Consider the following 27,915-nt stretch of genomic DNA (forward strand, 5'->3'; position numbering starts at 1 on the left):
GGTCTTCCCCACGGGCTGCAGGGGAATCTCTGCTCTGGCGCCTGGAGCATCTCCTCCCCCTCCTTCTTCACTGACCTTGGTGTCCGCAGGGTTGTTTCTCTTACATGTTCTCACTCCTCTCTCCGGCTGCCGAATACCTCCGTCCCAACTTTTTTTCCTTCTTAAAAATGTTATCACAGAGGCATTACCACTATCGCTGATTGGCTCGGCCTTGGCCGGCGGCGGGTCCATCTCAGAGCCGGCTGGTATAGGCTTTTCTCGAACACAGGGGAAGCTTCCAGCAGCTTCTTACAGAAGCCACCCCTGTAACCCCCCCCGCTACCAAAACCTTGCCACACAAAACCAATACAGCTCAACATGACCCAGCAATGTGCTATTGCAGCCCAGAAAGCCAACCATATCCTGGGCTGCATCAAAAGAAGTGTGGCCAGCAGGTCAAGGGAGGTCATTCTGCCCCTCTGCTCTGCTCTGTGAGACCCCACCTGGAGTACTGCGTTCAGCTGTGGGGCCGCCAACATAAGAAGGACACGGACCTGTTGGAGCAAGTCCAGAGGAGGGCCACAAAGATGGTCGGAGGGCTGGAGCACCTCTCCTATGAAGACATGCTGAGAGAGTTGGGGTTGTTCAGCCTGGAGAAGAGAAGGCTCTGGGGAGACTTTATAGCAGCCTTCTAGTACCTAAAGGGGGTCTGTAAGAAAGCCGGAGAGGGACTTTTTACAAGGGCATGTAGTGATAGGACAAGGGGTAATGGCTTTAAACAGGAAGGGGGTAGATTTAGATTAGATGTAAGGAAGAAGTTCTTCACTGAGGGTGGTGAGGCACTGGTACAGGTTGCCCAGAGAGGTTGTGGCTGGCCCATCCCTGGAAGTGTTCAAGGCCAGGTTGGATGGGGCTTTGAGCAACCTGGTCTAGTGGAAGGTGTCCGTGCCCATGGCAGGGGGGTTGGAAATAGATGATCTTTAAGGTCCCTTCCAACCCAAACCATTCTGTGATTCTATGATTCTATAATGAAAATCTGTCAAGCTTTTTGCCATTTTCCTTACATCCTTCGTACTCAGTGATCAGCTTTCTAGGAAGAACATGCTAGAGTGCACACAGTCCCCAGTAACATATATTTTGATATGTAAGTAACCTGTGATGTACCACACATACTGCGTTGCACTTCACAGTGATCAGCTGGTGCAGATACCACAAGCAGGAAAGAAAACTTTTTTTAAAGTAGGTTCATTAGTGAGTAGCTAGAGGCATGCAATGAGTAGATAACGTACAGCCACCAGGCCCTTCTGTAACAGTTGAGAGTAGTCATGCATATGCAATAATTTGTAATTTTTTTATAAAATCTGGGATGAAAAGTTTTCTGAGCATGTTTGCAGAAATTATTGTATATGTTACAGATATTTTGAGTGAATTTTTAGTAAATCTTGATTGTCACAGACAACCTGTTGTAAACACTCATCTTCAAAATGAGCCTACTTGGGTTCTTTTTGATCTCTGTCAAAAAGAAAGTATTTTCCTGCTATTTACAGACATTTTGCTTATACTTGACCAATAAGTGCCCGGACAATGAATTATTTCTAGTCTACAGAGGTATGAATATTAATATATATGCTTTTATGAAGTATCTCCTGTATGTGAAAATAAACCCTTCAGTGATTAACTGAAAAATCTTTTTCAAAATTAACATTGTGATAGCAATGCTAGCAAGATTTTGAAAGTAAACACAAAATCTTTTATACTTCCTTCTTATAATAAGTTGGGTTTATGCTTTGACCAGGGTCTTTTTAAAAAATGAGGAAGGAGACTATCTTACAAAATGCAGGTTCTATTGGATGGACCTGCCCATGAATGCTGCATGAATTTCCACACTGCAAAAGTTTGTGTGGTCATCATGAAATCTGCTTTCTTTCTTCCTTTTCCTAAAAATACATTAGCATGCATATTTACATCTTTTTTTTACCTTTGCCTGAATATATATGCACATTTTTACATTAGCTCAGAATGCTTATTAGAATTCAGTTTTCAAAATATTTTATTAGTCAAAAATGTTACTAATAATGTTTACATTTGAATTTAAAACCTGCTTCCACAGAATGTGCTGTACATATTCAAACAAAAGAGATCTGCTATAGAATTATCTGTATTTTTCTATATGGTCAGCTACTGTCCACAGATCCTGTTAGCTTGAATAGGTAACTTGAAGCATCTAAACTATCTACAAAAAATTTCACTTTCAAAATAAGTTGTAGGTATATAAACAGAAATGCAGATAAATGGGAAAAAAAAAAAAAAGAAGAAAAATCATGCATATAACTGGCTTACAATTTTTGCAGAGGTTTACATTTCCCTTATGTAACATTCTTCCTGCCAGGAATTTATAACCCAGGAAGATGATGAACAAGTGCTGTTTGTTGAGAATTTAAAATTAAAGGGAAGTAGCTGATGTATATCATTTGCCATTATAACTTATTTCTGACTCATTTAATGCAGTTAAAAACCAAAGATATTCTGTGCATAGTTAGGTTACATGTAAATGATATACACTATCCATGGCCATCTGCAGAATTTAGGACATGCATCAGAGAGAAGGGAAAAAAGTCCAGTGATAATTTGCCAGCTAATCTCTGATGAAAGTCAGTTCCAGCAAGCAGGTTTTTAACAGCATTTTGTGTCTTTGATTGTCTTCTCCAGGTGTTCTTTTTGTTTTATCAGTTATTGAAGTTTTGGTCATGCAATATGAAATCAATGGCAAAATTCACATTGACTGAAATAGTGTTGAATCAAGGCTTTATTGCTTAGAAAAGAGTAACAATTATGTTGTCCTACACACTGCATTCACAGAAAACAGCCATGTAACATGCCCCAGGAGCCCTTCCTTTGGGATTTAACTCAAATTTGAAAGGTGTGTCTTACAAGTGAATGCCCATTTATTCTGTTTCTTCAGCCGCTTGGTCGGAGCATCTGTTGAAACCACAAAAAAAGTGTCCAGTTTACTACCATTTGCTGTAGCGGTTTGCTGAGAAAAATTAATAGAAACAGCTACTGTTGTTACACACAAGCTACCACACAGCCATTAAACATTAATATTTTGGTCTTATTACATACTTAGACATTGCACCATCAAAACATACTTTTGTCTTCCAAGTAATCTGATTTTCCTACCTGTGAGTTTTTAAAAAGTCCAGGATCTACTTTGTATGTAAACAACCTTCCAGGTTATTATTGTTCGTATATGTAGATATTAATGCACACTAAACCAGCATTTAAACTGATTTCTGAAGTAGTTTCTCTCCAGGATCTAGGTTAGGTAAGCACATGATGGTCCCATCCAACTCCATGCTCAGGTTTTCCTCTGTAGAGAGCAGACTCTAGGAACGGACAAAAGTGAGGACTCTTTTGCTGGAGCTCTCCCCAGCAGGGAGTTGTGATGTTGGCAAGAAAGCAACTATGTCTTGTGCTCAAAAGCACACCTGGATCCTTTAATTTAGGCCATGGAAGTATCTTGTCATGGACAGCAGCAGAAGCCAAGTTGCACTTAAGTACTTGGCAGACAACTTGTTTCATTGCAAAAAAGAATTACTGAAATAGTATATTCTGAGATACAATATTTTAGGCAATCCTTCTTGGGAAATTATGTATCCAGGCCTTGAGAATTTATTGTACAAAAGACTGATGCTTTTTAAGAAGCATGGGTTGTTGTTGGGCATTAACTGAATCTTCAAAGATCTGTCCCCCAGTTTGGTCTCTCTTCACCTAACAGAGGTAAAACAAACTTGGCAAGTCAGTTTTGTATGTCTTTTATCAGATGGGCATTGAAAACAGCAGAAAAGCATGTGTATGTATTTTCATTCTCTCAGTTCTGAAAAGCCACCAGCCAAATCAGTTTAAAATACATTTAGTAAAGGAAAAAGAAATGTTGGGGTTTTTTTAATAACCACATATTTGGCTGTGCTTCAAGCAAATGCAAATTAAGCAGCCAATTTATAAACCCTGCAATAAGTGTTTTTTTAAGGGAAGCTATAACCCATTCAGAATACACTCATACTGCTCACTGTTATATTACAAATTTTCTAAACATAAATTATTCAGAAACATTAGGACAGTAATGTAATTTAACACTTCGTGTGACAGTGCATGAACGTGGTGCTCTGGGCTCTAGAAAACATGAGATAAGAACAAAATGGTTTATGACAGAATACATGTCTGTATTGAAGTTCAAAGGATTTAATACCATCCTATCAAGGTGAAGATTTTTAAAAATAATATTTAGTGGTCTTTTGATGGAGATGCTAGAATCAAATGGTACTAGTGATCTTTCTTTCCATTTAATGCTGTCATGGCAGAGTCAGTGTGATATATTGAAGGATTTGCCCAATGATGAATGCAAGTTCTAAAAATTAGAGAAATTTCTGTGCTGTCCTTACTAACTTGTTAAAAATAACACCAGTAATAACAATAAAGCTCATCATTGAAATGTTCTATAGAGAGGCTTACAGTTGTAGGCTATATAAATAGAATATTGTCCACGGCTATGATCTCTGGGCTTGAATCTAAACTCTTAATGATCAAAAGTAATAGTAGAACAAGCTGATTAAAGATCAGACTCAGAATCAGAGGGGGCCTCATCCCAGATCCTTCCCATTGAATTGCATCATGCACAACTTTTCTATAACTCCAGTAAGGTATAGGGCACATACCTCAAACATGCTTTTATTTTACTCTCTTAGTAACAATCTGTTTCTATTTATACTACTTTAACAAAGCAACTATTTGTCACTTATTTCTTCAAAACTATTCTGTGTAATTAAATGCTGTTTGATCTTTTATGCATTAATTTGCATTTCTTGATATGTGTCTTACAATAAGTCAGTCAGGTGTAAGGAAAAAGAGAGAATGGTGGAGAAGAGAGGAAATGGAGCTCAGTTCCATTCTGTACTGGGACCATTATGCTATTGTGGCCAGAACCTTGCATTTTGGAGAAGTAACAGTTGCCCTCTTGACTCTGTGAAAACAAAGTTGAATTCAGTCTTGGGAAGGGAAACAGCATCCTAGTTTTTCCTTGGAAGGGGATCACATGCTTGCAGCTATAACAATGTCCTCACTGAGAGGATTTGGGGCTAATCTGCACAGTGTCCTCTTTTTTTTCTCTTTAGGTAGTAAAAAAAGTTCACAAAACTGGAACAGCACAAGCTGACTTAATGAAAGATTATAAATCTACATTACTTCTGCTATGTTCCTCTTCAGCTCACAGCTCTACCTACAAGGACCAGGGATTCTCTATCTGAAATACAGCTCAAACAGCTGGAAACTCAGCAGGTTGCAATGAACCCAGAAATACTAAAGATAGCTATATCTCCTATATGTCTTTCATCAATTTTAATTAATTTCCCCAGTGGAACGATTTCAAAGCTACTCCAGTAATTCGGGTGATATTTATAAGGTCTAAGAAAGTTGTACTCTGAAGGGATTCATTAATTATGGAGCATAACTTCATCAGTTTTTTCCTGATGTGCAATCAATCTGCTATTTATCATGCCCTTAATTTTATGGCATGTTAGGCTGCTACATAGTCTTAAATAGTGTGTGTCTAATTAATGCTCCCTGATTTCATCAACACACATGAGCTACTCCTTCTGGCACTTTTCTTTCATTATCAGTGCAACGATATTGTTCAGGTGTGGTACATAGCAAGCATTTTTTTCATTGACACACAAATCATAGCCTTATCTTGTGATGTGTAACTACTGGCAAGGTCCTTAAATAAAAAATGAGACTGCAGTCCCATGACAAAAGACCAACTAAGAATACATGCAGGTCACACCTGTTTCATTTCCACAGCTATATAAATTTGATTTGCCACAAAGCTGGTTAATTATTTTGATCGTTGAATCAGCCTAGTCAGGAATTAAACAAGGACATTGATAAGCTTGGGATGTGCCTGTGTGATAGAGTAATTAGCTTGATGCATGTTTTAATCAAAACTGAATGCATGTGGCCTTTCCCAGATATTACTTCTGCTCATGCACAAAAGAAATGTGTTTCTTCAAAAATTTTAATTTTAAACTCCTTTAAGAAATGTAATTTTGGTGTTTACCATGATCCTGATAAGTGTTTCTATTAAGTTTCTCACTGAAATATAACTGTGAGTCCCCTGGATTTAGGAACGCAAGACTCTGTGACAGATCTTAAAACTGTCAGGCCCTGGATATACATGGTGAAGCCCAGGAGTGTTCACATGCTAAACCCATCAGCATTAGCCCAAAAGCAAAAAGCTAATCTGGATGATAAACAACCCACATAAACACAGCTTAATCCTTCTCTGCTTGTAAAAATGGTCATAGGTAATATTCTTAATCTTTTAAAATTGTTAAGTATCAAATTGCTGCAGCTTATTGGGGGCGTACACTGAAATCTGTATACAGTGCTTAGTGCTAAATTGGTTAACACCAAACTAGGCTGTTCAACAAACTGGCACCTCACAGGTTAGATGCAAATGAAGTTTGAGAATAACCACTGTAGATTATTAAAAAAATTGGTTCCAGATTTCCAAAAATGTGTATGAAATTGTAGATTATTTTTTTAAAGAAAGATGCATGTTTTATGTTAATACAAAATAAGATCAGAAATGTTCTTTTTGTTGCATACATCTTTAAATGAATGAAGCTATATATAGATATCTATAACCATGTTTTGTGGCTGATTTATTATCCAGTTTGTGCCATTTCTAGTTACACTGGCTGGTACAAAATCCTGTGAATATATTAATCCCTCTGTATCAGAGCTAAGCTGATTGCTAGCTGGGGCTTAAGAAGATATTCCCTTTGTAGCAGATATGTGCTGACAGTATTTATCATCAGAATCCACGTACAAGGTGTTTATCATGGGCCATGTGCTTCCAGGGTAGTGTAATTTTTCCCGTTTGAACATAGCCACCTCTGATAAACGCACCCTATGCAGGAGACAAAATCCTCTATCAGATCCCCAAAGAGATATGCTCAGATGCTCTTTCTGAACAAATATTCTCCCTCTCTGGAGTTCCAGTGAAGTTCTGAGGACAGAAGTTTTTCTGGCACATACTGACAGTTTCCATGGGGAGCCGTTTGAGGTAAAGCAGTTTCCATTTTGGGAGTAAATTGTTTACCAGTTCACCAGCATTTACCGATGTGTGCTCTGGGTCAGCTATGAATTTAATCAGAGATGGTGTAGCAGCAGGGGTAACGAATGTGCTATGCATCTGTCCTTGGGTTTGGAAGACCATTTGATTCCTCTTTTGAGAACCTCATTGCACTATTGGGAAGTATTAGAGATGTAGAAGAGGACGGAGAAGGATGAGAAAGTAAGAGACTTATGCATCACTTCATAACTCAAGTGGGAGAGGAGGAAGTGGTGTTCTCAGTTCATGAGTGGGAGTCGACAGTGGCTCCCCTGTATCCCACAGACCACAGCTCTCCTCTTCCCCCAAGCTCTGCCTTTAGTCAATGATGTGTTGATGGTCTCAGAAGCTCCTTCTGGCTTGCTTAATCCTACCAGCAGAGATCCAAATTGCTTAGAAATAACACAGTTATTACATTAGTCATACAATTTGACAACAGCATGGGAGTCAAACTATGCAAAAGCTTTTTCCTCTCTGTATCATACAATCGTTATTTCTGTGATCAGAAGCCAGATATCTCATTTAGCATAGCAACTTGTGTTGTGAGATGAAAGTGCAACATTTTTAATTAATTGCCATGCTAGAAATTTGAAATTAGATATAACTGGGTTTGACTAAGAAATTAACTGTGATGTGGCTTTCTTCAGGTTATTTGCGTTAGAAGGGTAGATTGCTGGTATATTGCAAATTGTTTGCCATCCTCTTCAGTTACAGTGACTACAAAATCAAGTTTTCCTGAGGGCAAAATCTATCAATAGACTATTTTCACATGGTTTCAAATTTCTCCCAGCCAACGTTTCATACAGTTGATTAGTTCTGGCTTTTACTCAGGATCATGATTTTGCAATTGTGATGAATTCTTGCTATTTCTTTAATCTTTTTTCTTGTTTTAAAATTGTATGAGAACAAGTTCAAGAAATAAATTACAGATATTTGATTTTATGATGTTCTTTGCAAATGGCAGTACTGAAGAAAGGTACTGGAGCAGTAATACTCTAAGTGACTTACAGGTTTTGAAAGTGCTGTATATTTTTAATATGTAAGCATAACAGGTTTATATTATTAATAACAAATTTCTTTCAATGTTTGCCTTTTGTAAACTAAAGCAACTCAATTCGTAGTAGCAACAGCAAGAGGTTTGTGTAATACAATGGTTAAAAGGCTGAATTCTGCCTACATTGCAACTCCTGCCACTGCTGTAGCTAGTTTTGGATTAACCAGAGTACCTAGCCATTTTGTGTTTTAAAGCTATAGCAATAAATGACAGTTCGGAACCTTTAAACTTGATATTTGTACTCTGCCATTAATTGCCCCTATTAATGGGGAGGACTTGAGTATGCAAGCAATAAATACCACAGAAGACAGCTCATTAGTCAAAGCCTTTTATATGGACAATCTTGACAGTACAAGTCTGTTGGCTCCTTCTCTCCTGAGAGATACTTTTTCTGGCAATATGCACAAAATTGCCTAATTCCATAGCTATGGGCAGGAATTCAGTGATGCAGAGATTAAAAAACAGGTTAAGATAAAACAAGGGGTATAAATAAGACACCTGTTTTTAAGTCTTTATTGCCAAGATCAGTTGATCCCATCTGCCTTTTTTTTAAAAAGTAAATAATCCCTTTACCAAGCAGGATTACATCCTCTCTCCCTCTTTTACAGGAGGTTTGTGAAGGCCACAGTCTATGAGTTTGCATGTGCTATGCCCTCTTTCTTGTTTCATTTTTCTCCTTCCAATTTCCTTCTCAGTCAGCATCACTTTGTATGGTAAACAGACAAAAGAATTATTATCCTCTCAGTCAATGTCATATCAACATTACAACCATGTTACAGCTGATCTAAGGTTCCTCAAGTATATCTAGGTATTCTCTGTCCTCTACAGATCAGTTGTCCTCTCTTTCATTAAATATCCCCATGAAGACTGATTAGCTCAGGCCTTCCTTTGTTTCCTGCTCAAAACCTCCTACTTTAGGTTCTGTGATCTTACTTGTACCTTAAATCTTTTAGAAATAATCATTGCCTGCAAAAATAGTCAGGGCGCTTGTTTATTCCAAATTTACATACTTTGCTGGTGGTCTTATTGGTGATAGGTGAAGGTGTGTTCATCCTGATGTTCACCCTATTTTTAGAGAGACAAGAGACATGGTTTTCCTACATCATCTTAACTCTATTTTTCTTTATATTGATTAGGAATCAGAGATGGATATAAATCTGCTACATTCATAGCTAGTGAAATAAGCACAAAAGCAGGTACTAAATGTGAGAAAATTAATTAACATGTAAAGATTTTTCAAGCAAAATTGGAAAAAAATATAAACCAGGTCCAGATAACAATTTAAATGTTACAATTGTTATTTACAAAGTAAAATATGTAGTTATTGGATGAATTTATGCAACTATTTTGAAATCTTAGTATCTTCAGTAGTAACATGTTCAAGATTACAGTAAGTAATTAATCATTTCTTTTCAGAAAACTACAGGGCAATATATAATCTGTGGCATTTCTCTTATGGGAACATAAGTCATGTTTGGTTTTTGCAGGTTAGTGGCTTTATCTTGCAGGATACTAAAAGGAGACCAGTTAATAAATGTGCTAAGTCATAGCACAAGGGACATCCATGCAGTCAGGAGGAACATGCCCAGAGCTGAGCCTGAACGTGATGTAAGTGGGACTGACAGGACTGGGTGCAGTGTCAAAGTGTGAAAAGGCAACATTTAGAAAAAAGTGACACTGGTCAAGTACATTGTATTACTGATCAGTAAGCTCAGAGCTGCAAAATCCACACTTTAACACTTGTTGACAAATTAAAACATGTTTTTCATATCTATGCTGTTGAGGATTTTTTGTATGGGGTCGAAGGAAATGGCAGTTTATCACAGCATGAGGTTGTGTTGGCTATTCATAGCTCGTATGCTTGAGCAGTTGGTTATAGCTCAATAATAGAAATATATACATTGTATTCCTTTCTTTGTTCTTGTGGTATTTCTCATCCTCTGTGATTGTTTACTGCTTCTTCCTGTTTGCTGTTATGGAGTTTCTAGAGCACATATGATAACTCACTGCATTTTCCTTTCATCCTGATACACCACTTTCCTCTGCTGCTGAGATGGTAGAATGAGGTAATCATCGTAGTGTATAGGTATAATTAGTCTTCCTTTGTGATTTAGCATATTACTCACAAATTGGTTTATTGAAGTGCTTGATAAGACCATAGATATGCAAAGCACATAAAGGCCATTTTTATGTTCATGAAGGGTGATATTTTAGATCATCTAAGACTAGCTAAATGTGGACTTTTTAGCAAAGTTTATAGGATAATTTTTGTCATATTTATTGTCTTATGTATACAGTAGAGTGGATGAGTTTGCACTTGAACTGCCTCTGTTTCTTGACTGCCTCTGTCTCTTCCCACCACCATTACAGCTTTTAGACCTTGTTACCAATATGGTGGGTTTTTTTCCCTATTTCTTGGTAGTTAAAATAACAATATTATTAATTCTATGTCAGTTTTACAACCCTGCACACAGTCATCCTCCAGTTGATTACTGTTTCTTTAAACAGAAGTATTAACACAAGAATAAATGCTTAAACTTGATAAAACCAAGCAACAGAAAAACTCTCTTAGCTAAATTTCAATTTCACAGGTACAAGCATTTTAGATACTAGGCATAAATGAAGAACCAGTTCTCTTCTTTTGAACTAATTCTGTTTCTAGTATAACTAAATGACATGCTCCACTGCCCACGCTTCCTATGCCAAATGGATTTTCCCTTCGGCTTTTACAGTATTAATATCTGTGATTTCTCAAATGCACAACTATAATTCGGGATTTCTGTTACTTTACTTTCAGTCTGCTATTTGGGAAGACTCTGTCCTTTCCTTTGGTCACCATGCTAACAATTATTATCAAAGGCTACAGATAAAGTAAAAGTATGTTCAGGATGGAATTTAGAGACCAGTGGTGTTAAGATGAGGAAAATAATTACTGTCAGCAACAGGCTGCTCATGATGAGAAGGGAAAGAGTAAGCCATTGGTTCCCTATTTTTCCTTTTTAATCTCCTGTTCACAAGGCCTTCTGTTCATTATCTTGTTTCTATTTTTTTTCAAAATGGCAGGAAGACTCATATATGTCATATTTTAAGAGTCTTGATATCCAAATAAAGATGAGCATTTAACTGCAGTGAGCTTTTCTTCAGTACCTTCCCAGAAGAAAGGTAAAAAATTCTTCCTTTGGGTTCTAGTTAAAATGACAGAGCGCACGAAATGCTGTTTCAAGAAATTATATGTACATGAGAAATTTAAAGAAATTGTGTAAAAAGATAGACTCCTCATTGTTAATCATTAAACTCCTAATCCCAATTGCCATTTTCTTTCTAAAGTGTTTACAGATTTGACTTTTTTTCTGAAAGCTATCCTCAGTTCAATCATAATCCAAAAGGAATTCAAGTAGCAGCAATAATCCATTTACTCTCAGTGGAGTTAGAGCTGAAAGAAAGAAAGTCTGTTTTCTGTCTCTGTCTCCCTTGCTGTGGGAGAACCTAAATCCGAAAGCACAAAATACATTAATACATACAGTCAAGTGTTTGGACATGGTTGCAGGAATAAAGCCATATGACACCTTTCACATATCCCAGAGAACTGAAGAGAAGTGAAATGAGGTTCAGAAATGGACAGTAGGAGCAGCTCCACAGACATCCTTGTCACTCCCAGGATGGACTGGAAGTTGAGCTAAGACAGCATTCCTGGCTAGTCGGCTTTCTTCCCTACCCAGGGTTTGGATTATCCAGCTCCCACATGGTAGCACGGGCTCACTGCATATGCACCCCAGGGACAAAAGCCAGGTTGAATTTCTTACAAACCTATGTTGACCATATCTGTGCTGTCATATAGTGATGGGCACAGTAATCAATTTTATTAGCAATATTCAAATTTTTGCCAATTATTTTTCCAAATTCATATGGAGCCACAAAGGAGAGAGTGAAGGAGAAGACAGAATGATTATAATGGCTTGGCAATTTGTCTTTTGGAGTAACTAGTTTAGAGATGTGCATACTTAACAAATTAAATTATAGATCTTAGTTTTTGGTTGCTCAGTGCATGAAGCCATTGGGCCAAATAGAAACTGTGGCACTGCCAAAAGTATTTTTAGTTTTGACAAAGTTACAGCCTGGTTGTAGATAGATAATTCTGATGCTATAATTTAAAACAGTTTAGCATTTCATATCTTGGGTTTGGATTGTAACTCAGGTGTGGCCATTTCAGTAAAAGGAACTGCTGCTGTTGTTGATCTGTGAGAAAAATACTGGGTTTACTACTGAACCATGTCACGCAGCGACAATGTCAATAAGTCAATATTTCAATTAGCATCGGAGAAACCTGTATGAAATGTTCCTGGGTTTGTGGACACACCAACACTTCCTCAGTGTGTTATCCCTCGCTGTGACATGGCATGATACTGCTGGACGCAACAGCCATCCCGGTGGTGTATGTGAGCCCGGGGCGGGGGGGGGACACTGCTCCAGGATGGTCGAAGGTCCAGATGGCTCAAATGTTTGAATGCCAAAATGGGTGTACGACATGAAAGGTGGAGTCCTGTGCATATCAAGGAGGCACCATTTGTTTCACGGTGGCACAATAAATATGAAAGCTTGTGGCCCAATACAACCTTGCTTATGACAGTCTTGGATACAGCTGTTTCCAGGGCAGCCTGTCAAATGTGTTCAGTTTTCACAATATGGATTGCCTGTAAGAAAGCTCAGCTTTTAGGTAGCTCACTAAAAGAAAAGACTGATTTTTCAGAAGCAATTGACATACAATGAGTCCTGTTCTTGGGAATAAAAAAGGAAATGAAGGGCGTTGACTTTTGCAGGTATGTGTGCAAGAGAAAGAAGGGGAGAAACAACTAAATTTTGAAAGTAAATAAAAGCTGAGCTCTTCTCAAAATACAGCGGGTTCTATAGTTCTGTTTTGTTGTTTGTGTTTTTTTTAATACTGGTGCATAAATTGATACCTAGATTAATGACTGAAAGAATTTTTTCCAAAATGCAGTCTTTTGGCTATGCTACTCACTGGTTAGCAGTGCTATGTCTTCCCCATTGCAGAAGTTTGGATCTTTAGCTTCCTACCTCTGTTCACAGTGCAGTTATTTAACACTGCAAGTTTCTTGTATGGTTTCTATTGCTGGATAAAATAGTAACCATCGAAATAATTTATTGACTAAGTAAAGGCAAATATATCTAGTAAACAGTAGAATAAAAGATTTTATTATTTTATTAAAAAAAACTGACACTGTGTATTTAACTTAGATTAACTTTTAAAATTGGTGCCAAGATATACTTTCTGGGACACAACAGTTTTATTTGACCTTTGGATAGATTCCTTTCATTGCTGGGATGCCAGTGACTGAACTATAGAAGTGACTATATAAGCAAAAGACCTGTGATTCACTTCTCACCCAATATCATCCTATATCAGAACAGATGTTCATACTTAACTTTCAGTAGAACCAGTGAAAGCAAAGACCAGGCTCCCATATTATTCTGCAGATACTGCATTCTGTAAAACTGCAAAATTTTGATAAATACAGATTTAAAATATAACATATTAATATTTAAGATATATTGGAACATTAAGTATATTTACGCCTCTAACATGGTAGCTTTTCCAGTGCTTTATGGTTTTTGTACACTGATTGCTTTTTTTTTACTTTTTCTCTCATTTAAAAAGAATTAAATAAAATTGAATTCAGCTAAAGATGTGATAGCTAGAACCTTTCCTAGATTAGAAAAACTTGGAACCTGGTAATCTGTGCATGGGGGAGGCTTTTCATATACAAATGCTCCAGCAGTTAGCTCTCTTGATAACGCATGAAAAATACATTCAGGTATTTGCAAATGCAAGATTACATGCATGCACCATAAAACTTCATCATACTCCTCTGTGAAAATCAAGACCTCAGTTTCGTCCTTAGAGTCCTAGGGGATGTCTGTGCCATGCTAGATAATTTCTGCATCCACTCTGCTGTAATACACTGTCACACATGCCAGAAAATTTTTCACAGTCAACCCACACTCGTATATGAGCTGCCTGTGAAGCAATCAGAGGTATGGAGAAAGGCAGAAGTAAAGCAGGGCGTACCCAGTTTATGAACATTATGAGACCTGAGTGGAATATTTATATTCTTAATGGGCTGGTCTCAATTCACTTGCCCTCCTGTTCCCCATCTACTATACAACAGGCTGTATTCCTTTCTGACAGCTGAAGTCTATGTCAATGACAGTACAAATCCCTACTGCACCTGCCCTCACTTGCTGTTCTGCCATGGCAGCAATACCATTTCAGTTTTGGCTGGCATCCTAGCAGAAAAAAGATGTGCTGTGCATCATCCATCATGACTGTCCTTGTCAGCATGTGTCACCAGGGGTAGCGTATCCTGAAGAACCTGTTGAACCCCAAACTGAGCCACTGTTATCCGCAAGTGGATTTTGTTTTCCTTTAGGGATACTCCTTCAAACTTAACTGTATTGCTCACCTTCCCAAAACTGCAACACATATTGGAGAAACACAATACTCAAGTTTTAATTTAGAGAGTACAGCCAGACATTAATTATTCTATGTAATAACTTGTAGGCAGATTTATTTTGCACATCTTGGAGAAAGGGATTTATAGACTTTCAATATCTGAGCAGAATTTGGGGAGCTGTGATCTCTTCAGTGCAGTAGGTTTGAGCACTGTTTTCCTTTAGGAGACGTGTCACATATTAAACTAGTTATTTGATTTTAAGTAAAACAAAGATGGATCTTTCTGGGTTACTTGCTGCTCTATTTTCAGACAAGCCTAAATGAAAAACTGTGCTGATAGAAAACATGAATGCACTCCAGATAGTGATGTATCCCTCCCACATCAAAACTTCGGAATATCTTGACGTGAGCACTGGGCTTCTGGTGCGTAACTGATTCTTGATCTTGGCCAGCATCCACTTATATGAGCTGAAGCTGAGAAGCATTTCCATGTCCTGGTTCATGATTTTTTTCCATTAATCTCAACCTTTAGAACTCTTTAAAATGTGAAAAAAAAAGGCTTCTGGAGGATAACACCAAAATAAAGAACACAATGTGCACACGAAAAGGGTTAATTGTCATTATTGATCCTGGAGCCATTATGGTGGTGACTCAGCATCCTAGTGAATGGCATAAAATGAAGCAATGAACGTATTTATTGCTTCCCAATGTTATTTTCATTTCTTTGTGGATCACTGTATAAAATGAAAATGAGCTGGGAATGGGTGGCAGCTGCTGGTAAGACAGCAATGCAGTCCTGCATGGAGCATACTAACTGGACAGTACAGAAAATGCAATGCCATGCATTCAAGCACACAGCCATTCTTTGTATAACACTTTTTCCATAAACACAGCTGCAAACATCACACGATCAGCTGGAATTTCCCATTGTCACTTTTGGAACACCTCCATTACAGGCCGTGACATCCTGAATCCCTGGGAGGCTTTGTTGCTGGTTGTACTTTTCCCTTTTCCCTAAAATAAAGCAGCTCAGGTTGACAGTGACCATGTGAATGAGCAAGAGGCAAAGGTAAAAGGCCACAATGTTCTTCCGTCTTCCTGGAGTGTACTAGACTCCACCACAGTAAGTAAAAAAAAAAAACCAACCAAAAGCCACAAGTCTTCTCATTATTATACAATATATGATTGAAGATTGAAAAGGAACAACACTGACCTAAATCTGATTTTACCGCTGACTTAAATGGAAGGTTGCACTAACACTGAGAGCTTTTGAAATTCTCATCCAAAGTTGTCTCCTTTCTTACATGAGCACTGCTTTTCCATTCTGGCCTAATTGCTTGGAAAATAGGTACAAATATTTTTAAGTATGGGATTGTAAATGCTTATGAGATTGATGAGTAGTATCAGGCATCATGGGAAAGGATTGTAAGGTTGAGGTTACAGCAGAGTGAAGGTATGCACAGCTAGCTGTAGACTGTTGGGCCAAACTATATCAGGCCAGCATAAATATTTTTAGGGTTCACTTGTAACTCTGGCTTTGCTTTTAAGCAAAAAATATGTCATGATGTTAACAGCAGTGTCTGATAAGGAGCTAAACGTTAGGAAGCAAAAGATTAGGAGAGAGTGTGCTGAAGCAATGTCATGTTGAATCACATTCATTTTTATTCAGGGGGATCACTCAGCCCACTGTTTTTCTCTGGACGTTTTTGTTTGTTGCAATGCAAGATTTAGGGATCTTCTTTTAGACTTAAAATGAATTAAAATAACAATGCTAAAGCTTTAAAAAGTCTGCCTGCATCTTTCCTTGTACTCCCTTCCTCATTTTAAATGACAGGCATGATATTAGTCATTTATGCAGTACGTCCAGAATATTAATGTTTCCAGGTGAGCTTAGAGAGCTGTTTCATTTGATGAGCCACTGGAATCTCTCATTGCACTGAGGGGAAAGGAAAAAAAAAGGGGGGGGGGAAGAAAGAAAAAAAAGGAAAAAAAGAAAAAGAAAGAATGAATCTAACAGTTTTATGCGCTGCACGTATTGAGGTTTAAGATAGGTCTACGGCACCAGTCTTCCCTTAGCAATAATGATAGATAACAATTTCAGATATGACATTTCTGAGACTAAGGAATGTTTTGTTTGCTATATTAAAGCAATTGACTCCAGTGTCCACTTCAACAGCAATAATTTAACTTCAGATTCAGAATTCAATACTCGTCAGTGTTCCTTTGCAACCTTCTATTTTCAGAAACTGTGATAAACATGAATTGCAAAACTTAACATAAATTGTTCCTGTTGAAAATGCATGCTTCTATTGTGAATATTTTTTGCATACAAGTATACATGTACAAATATATGAGGGAAAAGGAAAATGCAGGAACCTTGCGTAGAAAAGGAAAATGCAGGAACCTTGCGTAGGGGTTAGCAACGTGGGGGAAAATTTTAATCTTGCGGGGCAGGGGGGTTGTGCAGTTTTAGATTCATGGCCAAGTTGCAGAAGAAACACTACGGCTTCCAATGAGACTTGACACAAAAATAAGGATTCTGGACTCCTTACAGGAATCTGATATAAGCCCAAAAAGCCTTTGAGGAGGGGAATGTCCAATGGGTGTTTTTTGTCTTGTCTAGCTCTATATATTTCTTATGCCAACTGCAGTAGAGATCAGTTTCCAAAGCCTTTTTACAAACATTTGTGCTGTGTCTTTATGTGTGGTTTTCTCAAAATAGTCACATTCTGAAGAAATAAATTGGAAATCTCATGGTCTTACAGGTTTCTGGGGAAAGCAATTAACTCAGAGTGGAGGAGTTCTTGGTTCCTGCGATCTCTGAGCCAAAAGGACATATTTTCTTTGTGGGTAATAGACATCTACTGTTTGTATGGCAAAGCTAATGTAGACAGAAGATGTTACTGGGAAGTATAGAAGAATGTGGATTCAGTTAACGTAAGAGGGTGGTGAATGACCAATTTGAGAGCTTCACTAGCACTGTGTATTAATATGCATGGTAATTTATATTTTTACTTCTTTAAAATTAAACTAGCATATGTCATATGGTCTTTTTGGTAGAACCTTTAATAGTCAGACCCAATTTATTGAGTTTCAGAATAATTATTTCCTAATATGATTTTTCATAACCTATTACAATGTTTCCTGTTATTGATTCATGACATATGCAAATTAATGTAATTAATAATATGCAGTACACCTTAAACCACTTGCAAGAGGACCTCTGAGGCAGCATATAAAGCATATCTGCATGCAAGACCAAATGTAAATCTACAGAAATAAACAGCAAAAATCCAGTAAGCTGCAAGGAGAAGGATGATGTTTTATGTTTAGAGAAAGGGTTTCTGACATGACTTCTATGATTTTGGTTATTAGCAATGGGTAAAATGAATAGCGGTTGAAAAAGGCTTTGAGGGGATGAATGGTGGGGCATTACAAGGCCAAAACAGAGCTCACTTCTTTTTGAGAATCAAGAAACAATTTTTTTTGTTAAAAAATACAAAATTTTGATAAATACAAAAAATCTGATGTATTAGCAAGAATAACAGAGTAATTGGATATTTATGTATTCAGCAAGGCTATTTGAAGTTGTAGTGATTTCCAGTTCCAGTTAGTACCAGTTAGGTACTAACAAAATCAGTATAGGAGGAAAGATAAAACATCATGCTTTAGGACTTAAAGTAATCCTGAACTACTTAGCATTTTAGGAGGAGAATCATGCTGAGATGATAAGAGAATGACGGGAAAATAATCTTGTTTCTAACTAGTTTGAGGTTCTTGCATCTCCTTCCACAGCATCTGGGGCAGCTGGAGGCAGAAAACTACAGTATATGAACCATCAGTCTGATAAGATACTGTATTTTCTCCATTCCTATCAACTATTTTTGTATTTTCCTTGCCGAAATGCCAAAGAGACCTGAATAAAACAACACTGCATATCATTCATTTTGAAGCTTTTCAGTATTTCCAATTATTTTATGTCCTGCTTTTGCAAAAGGCTTCTATGCCATTGTAGTTGAGTTGTCAAACTGATCCACTGGGGAACTTCATGCACTGGCAATGAAAAGGAGTTAGTACATGGCTAGAACCTAAGCATTGCTAATACAGAAATATTGAATTTGTCATATCATTTGTTTGTAAATCAACTCCACAATAATGATTCCTCCCATGTGCCAAATTTCAGTGGAATTACCTCCACTTCTGCTGTCATTTTATTCAACCCAGCCCTGACCTGTTAATAAAAATGGTAGACTTTAGGTTAGTCAGTGTCACAGGGCATTTTCCTTTATATCACTACATTATTTTATAATACTAAACCTTGATAGCATTAAGGGAATATTTAAAGTTTTTACATGAAAACATTATGAGCTAATTCTGTGGCTGTCCATCATATTTACAATGGTTGTGTTACAAAGACAAAACTTTTCAGAACCCTAATATGTGATATATTGGATATAATGAAAAAATTTTTTACAATGAGGGTGGTGAGACACTGGAACAGGTTGCCCAGAGAAGCTGTGGATGCCCCATCATTAGAAGTGTTCACAGTCAGGTTGGATGGGACTTTGAGCAACCTGATCTATCGAAAGATGTCCCTGCCCATGGCAAGGGCGCTGGACTACATGATGTTTAAAGGTCCCTTCCAACCCAAATCAGTCTATGAGTCTATAATTTGGGACACAAGTTTTCATAATGCTGGCAATGAAAAATTTACTGTATCTCAAGGGAAATGCTGTAAGACTTGTGTTATGCAATTGCAAAGTGTATTTGGAGCTTGAAAAGAACATCTTCTATGGCTACCCTAATCCAGATAAACCTGGAACATGAAGATCATGGGAAGTAAGAGGGTATATAGAAAGGAGAATGGAACAGCTGGAAGCAGTTGAGAGTAGTTATTTGGGGCAGGGGGCCTGCTGAAGTGAGGTGGGGCCAAGATGAAAGCTTAGATCACTGCAAAGAGAGCAAGAGTGGAAAACAGAGGAAGGATTTCAGGACAAAGAATGAGGATAAAATCAGGTGTGTTTTGGAGAGGAATAGTAGCAGAAACTGGTAGAAGTGCACTTGGGGCTGCAGAGGTCCATTCCTGTCTACCCTGCCAGCTTCCTGCGATGTGTGGATGTTATTTTTCAAGACTCAGTGAAATCCACAGTGTGATTCCTCTCTGATCCATTGTCAGCCTGGATAAAAGCCTCTAGCCTGTGGGAATACCCTCAAGGTCAGACCTACCCTTGAAGGTTTTGACAGCAAAGTTCAGGGTATCTAAAATAAACCTACACCTCAGTGATGACTGTTATACCAACAAACCCCAGGGGCAGAAACAGGGACAGTAGCCAACTTGTCAGAGAGACACACTTTGCCCTCCCACCTAACAGCACCTTGAAGGTGCCCATCCACACCCTCTGCCCCACACCGTCTCCTGCTGCCTCTGCCCCATGCCCCTGGGGCTGCTGGGTCCTCCTGCCCAAACCAGGACAGACCCCAGGGCTGCTGCGATGTGCAGAACGAGCTGTGCATTGGAAAGAATTTCTGTGGAAGCCATTCTGCTTGTGCCACCCAGAAAGTCTTGGGAACATTCACTTTTCAAAATTCTGAGGAAATGCACTTCAAATGTAAGTAAATTTTGTTGGAATGTCCAAGAAATATGCTTAACAAAAGCAGACGAAAGAATGTTGGTAATTTTTGGAAAAATACTGTTACTGTGATGGTTGCTTTAGGAAAAATACTTTTTGTTCATGTTTGTATTAATAAAGTTGACCATCTGCAGGAAAAAAGTGAGAAAGACAAAAGGACTGGGGCAATGGGGATAGTGAACTCTTTTGTACACTACAGATTTCAATTGTCGTGAAAAAGTATTGCTTGGAGCATGAAGCTAACATTAGTAGAAGAGTTAAAGAAAAGGCTGTGGGGCAGAGAAAGTAGCCAAGTATTAGAAGAGAGAGAAAAAAAATGTATTTTGAGGGAGAGTTGAAAATTACTGAGGTTCAGGGCATGTTGCCTAGAATAAATCATATTGAAATCTGAAAGAGGTAGATGAGGGACTTTCATACTGTATCCCCCACTACACTGTTTAATGTTGCTGCTTGAGGCTAATTGCAAGGCTGAGAAACTCAGACATCTAGTCAACATTAAGCTTTGTCTGAGTCTCATGGTAATAACTATCTTTTGTTACCAAAGAAAAGCAGCAGAGAGTTTGTTGGCTGCTGCCCTGTAATGACTGTGCTTGATCTGAAAGAAGACAGGTGCTTTATTTTCTATTTGTAAACAGCAGATTTACTGTGATCAAGAGAAGGCAAAGAAAGAAAGGTGCTAAAGACCTCACTGTCTGAAAAAAAGCTGTAACTCAAGGACCAGTTCTGTTTCCCATTAATAGCAGCAATGAGAAGGTACAGTGTGAGCAGGGATTGGGATCATATGAGAGTCCTTGCCTGAACTTTTTTTTTTTTTGGCTGGCTAAACTTACATTAAAACAATTGGGTATTTTCCTGAAGGTAGCAGAAAATTCCTGATGTACTTTTCCATTGCTTTCCTATATCCTCATGGCAATGTTAATCTTCTTCATGTGCAGAATTGGCCAGTCCAGGTGTTAAACAAGTACTTGGCATGTCGAAATCTTGCTCTCTGGGTGAGAAACAGAGCAGCTGAAAACTTGATTAAATGAAAAGGCTCTTATTACAGGAAGACTATACTTGCCTGCATCAATGATTTGGCTCTGTTGGGGTGAAGTGCTTGCATGACAGCCAACTTCATGGCTGCCATCGCACAAACTGAACTAGGGATTTCCACAGTTAACAACCAGACTCCCATAGCTCTTACAGCTGGTCTGCAGATAAGTGGCTACAGCCACATAGTCCCTTGTACCTGAGTCTGAACCACTTATGCCTGCAAAACAGCAGTATGGATCTTCCTGTAGAGGAACGCACAAGCCCAGTGCTGAGGAGGATTGCCAGCAACAGGGCTTCCTTCCCATAGGAAGCCCTTCACAAGACATGTCCTTTTCTCTGTGGTGTCCCTTCCCCTGCAGCCCAGTGCTCCAGCCTTCCCCCAGCATGACTCCTGCCCCATCACAGTACTTGATCTGCAGGGATTCAAGCACCAGCAGAGAAGCAGTTTGTGAGGTCTCAGCCACAGACACTGCAATCACAGCGGAATCCATGGGCAATCTTCAAAAGGCCACAAATTAGCATTCTCTGCTTCCCCAGGCAGAAGCGGTGCCTCTCCCTGAGCATGACATGGACCACTGCTGGTTGCACACCCAGGAAGGTCTGCCCAGTGACCATGCTGTTATGTGGGGCAGGAAGTGCAGGGATGGCAGCAAGCAGACAAAAACCAAGGCAGGGCAATGCTCCGTGTCAGCTGTGAAGCACATCAGCATCCGTTCGGCAGCTAGGGGAAAGACCACTGTCTCCAGAACCCTGATGGAACAGTTTGTGACGGGTGTATAGACAGGACAGGATTTCCCCTTTTAGCTGTCATCTGTCCTCACACCAACCTAGTTCTCTGGGGAACAGAAAGAGATTTTCTGGCAAGACAATGCCTGACACTTCTGTTACTGAATGGTGTTAAGAATGCTAGTTTATATAATCCTATAGCCTCATTTCATTTGAGCAGTATTTAATGAAAGAAGAGATGGTTGAACAAAGCAATTTCATACACTATTCAACAAGCGGCTCTTTCTGTATGAAGCATTAACAATAGCCGTCATCTTTGTACAAAAAAAGGCTTCCAATTACTTCAATGTTAAGAGAAAATCCAAATGCAGCTGAGAGCCCCACAAGAAAATTATTTTTAATACCATTATGGAAAAGGAAAATGTGTGACCCAGACCTTCATTTAATATTTTACTAGCTTTGAAAGTTAATTTGAGTTTGTGTTCAATTTTCTGGGAAGTTTCTTCTTTACAGCTGTGCAATTTGGGCACAGAATTGAACAGAACTGATAACTGTCCCTTCCTCTCTACTTTTTTCACATGCTAGAGACAGGGAAAAGGGAAGAGAGGACATATAATTAATGTAAAATATAAAGAAAAAAGGAAGTCTATGATGTAAAAAATGTCATATAACTTCATTAAAATTCCTTTAGTACGCAGCAGGGAGATTTATAGGACTGGTAGATGGAAGAGTATAAAAGAAAGATAGATTAGCTTTAGCTTTGCTGGTGTTCACTTATGCTGTAAATCGTGTGACTAGAGGCTTTCTCTAAATTGCATCTACCTCTTGGTCTTCCTCTTCTGTCCCATATACTTTCAGTCATCTGAAAAGAGAGAAAATTCATCCTGATCTCCCTATATCCATATCTCTCTGGATATAGATTGTACATTAATTATGTGAATTCTTTCTCTGTACGTTAATTTTAATTACTATTTCTTCAATTAAAGGTTGGTCTAAAGCAGAGCTGGTCTGGAAGTACCCAATGACATCCTTTTTCATCCAAATTTTTAAGTCAAGCAACTGTGGGATTTTTCAAGGAATGTCTCGGTTTCTGCAACCATTGACAAGAATGGGTGGAAGAGCATCTGATGAAACATGTCTTAGAAAATTAGCTGTTGAGCTGGAGAGGCCTTTGGATTTTTCTTAGCTCCAGGTCTTGGTTCCCAGTCTTTCTGACATGGAGCCCACACTCAGAAGCCACATCAGTAATACTTAATTACAGGTACTTGGAACCATTTTCTTTCACTGGGTCTTACCCTGCAAAGCAGAGTGGCTACAACTAAAATGCTAATCAACAATGGTCCCTAGTTCATGTCAATTCTCTACCTATGTCTAGAAATTGTGTGGGAGAGTACCTGTTAAATGGGGCTAAAAGTCATGCCAGAAACCACTCTAACAATTTAATACAAGACATAACTGAGTACTAGAGCCTGGGAAGGGCACTATTTAATTTTATAGTACAGGTATAGCCTGAGAAACAGGTCCTGGATTTGCAGCAGAAAGCCTTGGAGTCCCAGTTTTCATGGGTTGAGCAAGTGCCTGTTGAAGCTTCTAGTTTGTTTTTGTGAACCAGAATGGTTGATTGGTTTTGGGTTTGTTTTTTTCCAATAAAACTTTTTAAAGAATCTGAAGGGAAGGTATACTGAGAAGTACTGAAATACTTCTAGAGGATGAATAGTCTTTAGGTATCGTTGCTTACTCTTACAAAGCTTGTTTAAGAGCAACTGTTGTCTTCAGGACCAGATTCTCAGGTTGCTTTGGCAGCAAAACTATGAGCAAAGCCTCAAGGCTAGCTCATACCACCTATCCAAAAATGGGAACCTCATGCACCAGAGTGTCCTTGGTCATTACTCTACCACCTAGAGGAGGTAGGCAGGCAGTGGTAGGAAATGGTGAGAGGAGAAAGGTAGATCATGCTGTGTTGAGTTGCTCTTTCAGACAAATTTATGTAGCCACTGAACAGAATCACTGCTCTCTCTAAATGGTTTGCATATTCTTTTTTTTAAGTCAATTTTTTTTTCTCATTAATTGCTAGGCACTTTTCAGTATAATTAGAAATAAAAATACCATGTTCGAGATTAGCTATATTCTGCTGATGACACACAACCTTGAATGAAATCTAAATCTCATGCCTTAACTAACCACTGCTGTGCTAACAGGAATAGATAGAACTGAAGATGCATTTCTCTTAATAAAGAAAGTAATCTTGTTTCATTTTGAAAGCACGGAGAGAGCAGGCTGCTGCATTACAGTGTGCTGTTGTCTGCACAATCTCTTTTTTATTCATAATGATTCCTTAATATTTTGAATTTCAGTGTTGAATTTATCTTAGTGATATCTAAGTGAACATTTATAATATATGAGCAGAGAAAATAATGTAAGAGTCCCTAAGCTGCTCCATTCCCACATAGAAGCAATGTGAATATCTGTGTCCTTTGTCAAGTTGCCTGGTTCATATTCATGTACAAGTGCAGTAGCTAATTTTACAGCATAAGGAGTGATACCCCTCTGCATTCCTTGGGGTGGAATCATTAGCACAGGTAAATCTCTGTGTTGCAGCCAACAAATTTATTTGACACACAGTTTATGACCTAGTATATGTAAATGTCTGCTGTGAAACTAACGATGGATGAAGCAAGAGAACATGTTATCTCACAAGATTTCCAGCTGGGCTAGAAATAATCTATCCCATGAAATGTTGACAAGTTCACTTCTAATCTTAGTTAGAAAATTGAGGTTGGAGTAGATAGTGCTGAAAAATAATGGGATGAAAATCTGTTCTAACTTTTCAAACCATTTCCTACATCCATTCTTAACTTACTACAAGGTGCTTAGGGAGTTGCAGAGCTATTCAGTCGCTTTCATATTAAGAGAAAAGCCCCATGTGCACAGCTTTTCTATGAAATATTTCCTGTGGTAAAGAGAAATTCTGGCTATTACTGTCTGTATAACATAGTTCACTGGTTTCTGCTAGTACATTTAGAGATTTATTTAAGTATGATGGACTCTGATTCTGAACAGCTTTTCGGCTGTGTTTTCTCACAGCATTACTTTTCTGACAGTGTTTGATTAAAATAAAGGGAACACATAACAAACAGCCCTTAGTCTTCTACACTACTTGTCTTTGTTAAAAGTGGATGTTGCAGAGCTGCAAATGTAGGGCTACAAGAATAATCCTCAAGATAGTATTGATCTGTCCCAGAAGGATGTGAAAAAAGTTTTTAAAGTCCTTTAATGTTCATATGCCTAGCAATAGTGACCTGGGCTGTAGCTCTGAAAGAGAAGCAGATGAGAAACGTGAAAAATATGTGAAGATAAATCCCACAGTCTCAGGTATTTCCCAAGAAGAGATTATAATTCTACTTTTTTTCCTAAAATCTGACCTAGTTGTAGCAGGAGATGGTGAAAATCAATACAGTCAATGACCTTAAAGCTGACATATTAAAATATTGTGGAAAGGTCTAATTATCATAAAGGTCACAAGACAGAAATTTCGTTCCAATTCTGTTATTTCCAGGAGCCAATGAAAATGCAGCACTGCTATCAAAATTCCTCAGTGGCTTTCAGAAATGCTTGACGTTTACCTTGTTGGGTCAACATTAGTAGAATTTATATTTCTTCAGATAAGGGAATCATAGCTGAATTTTTAACAACCATGGAAAAGGAAGATTAATATATATTTAATAAAGCACTTGCTTAAAATTAAGGGCAGGAAAGCATTTCAAGGAGGTATGAAAACTGTCTCTAATATTAATCTAACTTCAGAGAGATAAGTAAAACAAGAAATTTAATATTTTTTTTAAAACTATGATTTAAGAGTAATACAGCTCCTACAAAAGGAATTACAACTAGATTTAATTCCAAAATGCTTCATATGGAGAAAATTTTACAAAAAAGTATATTTTATATAAAATAGTTCTAAACAAAAACTTTTCATTTCAGGACCTTGTATAATTTTAAATAAATGTTGGTTTAGCTCAAAATATCAAATTTAAATGGAAAATATATTTAAAATTCTTTTAAATGATTGAAGCATGAAATTTTCAATGGAAAAATCTTTTCTGTCAAAAAATCTGAGGGACAAACATTTTCAATGTTTCTGATTGTTAATAAAAGTCAGATGGATTATTTTTTCCACTTTGTGTGAAATAAAAGTAAGTCTCAGACTTTTACTGCAGCTTTTGAAGTCAAGAATAGGTTAAATAAAAATGTCTGGCTTTTAGCGTCACTGTGCTGGGCAGTGATGCTTCCTCATTCTACACCTCAGCTTTCTACTTCTCTTTTCCCTCCACCACACTCAATTTCAGGTTAAACATAGACCTTACCAAGAACATGTGCTTCCTTGAAAGTCGTGATCACCACGTGATTCCACAGTAAACAGGATACGTTGTTCTGTCACAGCAATTTTACACTGAAATAACTCTGATGATTTTGTTGACTGTTGGTCTTCTGTACGTTAGTGAAATGGAGGAGAGATTTAGCGGCAGCATCACTCAAATGGCATGGAATTTGTTCCCTAATCAGAATTTTAACTTTATCCATGTCATTTGTTGTAATGTTGACTTTGCGACATTCAGTCGGGGGCAGGGGGAGAGCTTTTTAATATAGGTTTGTGTTTATATAGATAGCTTCCTAAGCTCAAGCAAGGTATTCTCCACAGAAGGGTCTGTGCTTCTTTCTCCATGGGTAACTGTTACAAGCAGTCAAAAATGACGGACATGTATTTCCTGGTATGTCTTTGAGTATGATTCAAAAGAAGAGAGTTATTTGAGAACCAGCAGGAATAATGTCTATATAAGCTTGACATATTTTTAAATTTCAAGGATAAATACACAGGCATAATGTAAGTGAACTTTTAAAAAGCATGCACAAGATTTCTGGTGTTGTTGAGAATTATAAGTACCTGCCTAAGATAAAGCATGTGCAAAAGCATATTTTCTCTTTCTCCATACAATTTTTAAAGCCAGAGCAAAAAAAAAAAAAAAGATATATTTGGGGTAGGAAATAGATACTCTTTTATTTGCTTTTCAAAAGTGTCCTTTTGAGTCGATAGTGAAGTGGCAGTTAAAGATCAGTGTGCATTTCTCTAGACCCTAAAGGGGAACTCTTCAGAACCATTATACTCCTCCACAACAGAATTTGACTTGAGATCAGTTTGTCTCAACATCTAAGTTACCATTCAAATCTCCTTCTGTAATAGAAATATGTTATTGTCTTCAGCTTCATGACTGGAAACTCATGTATGTTTAAAAAATGTCATTTCTCTCTGCTACCAATAACTGACTTTTTGCCTAAAATCTTCATGCGTTACAATAAGAATTTTTAGGAAAGTTTTATAGCATCAATTCAGAAGTGGTAAAAAACAGATAGGTGTTTTAAGGTATGCTGTCCATTTTCACTGTCTATTACTCATTTTCAGTGTCTTGAAGGTGCCTTTGCAAACTCACTCTTAACTTTCACACATTTGGCTTACTAATATCAAATGTTTGTTTGCTTTCAGATATCAACATGGCAGGAGAACCAAAACCATACAGACCTAAACCTGGCAACAAGCGGCCACTTTCAGCACTTTACAGGTAAAAGTGAGATTTCATCTTAACTTAGTACAAATCAGTTTTTATTAGAAAAATTGTGGTAACCTGCAATGTATCTACCAATGTCACTGTGTAGCCCATGAATGAGACAAAGGAATTTTTTTTCATTCACTCTTTGACGTTCCTACAAAATATAATCAAGCTCCTGTACACACCGAAAGGTTTTGAATGTGAGTAAAAGTGCCAGTATTGCAGTGCCTGTTGTGTACCTGTATGTGTAC

The 27,915-nt window shown here is 37.9% G+C and overlaps 1 protein-coding gene across 11 annotated transcripts in view; it reads left to right on the top strand.

The window, feature by feature from the left end:
• Window positions 1-27,915, top strand: part of RALYL (RALY RNA binding protein like) — a 404,805-nt gene that overhangs the window by 297,306 nt on the left and 79,584 nt on the right. For all 11 annotated transcript variants that reach the window (XM_052787239.1, XM_052787247.1, XM_052787248.1 and 8 more), the window contains one exon: window positions 27,601-27,676. In XM_052787239.1, coding sequence (XP_052643199.1) covers window positions 27,601-27,676 — 76 coding nt within the window. The remainder of the gene's footprint in view (window positions 1-27,600; window positions 27,677-27,915) is intronic.

Source organism: Harpia harpyja, chromosome 5 (genome assembly GCF_026419915.1).
Source record: "Harpia harpyja isolate bHarHar1 chromosome 5, bHarHar1 primary haplotype, whole genome shotgun sequence".
Taxonomy (NCBI): domain Eukaryota; kingdom Metazoa; phylum Chordata; class Aves; order Accipitriformes; family Accipitridae; genus Harpia; species Harpia harpyja.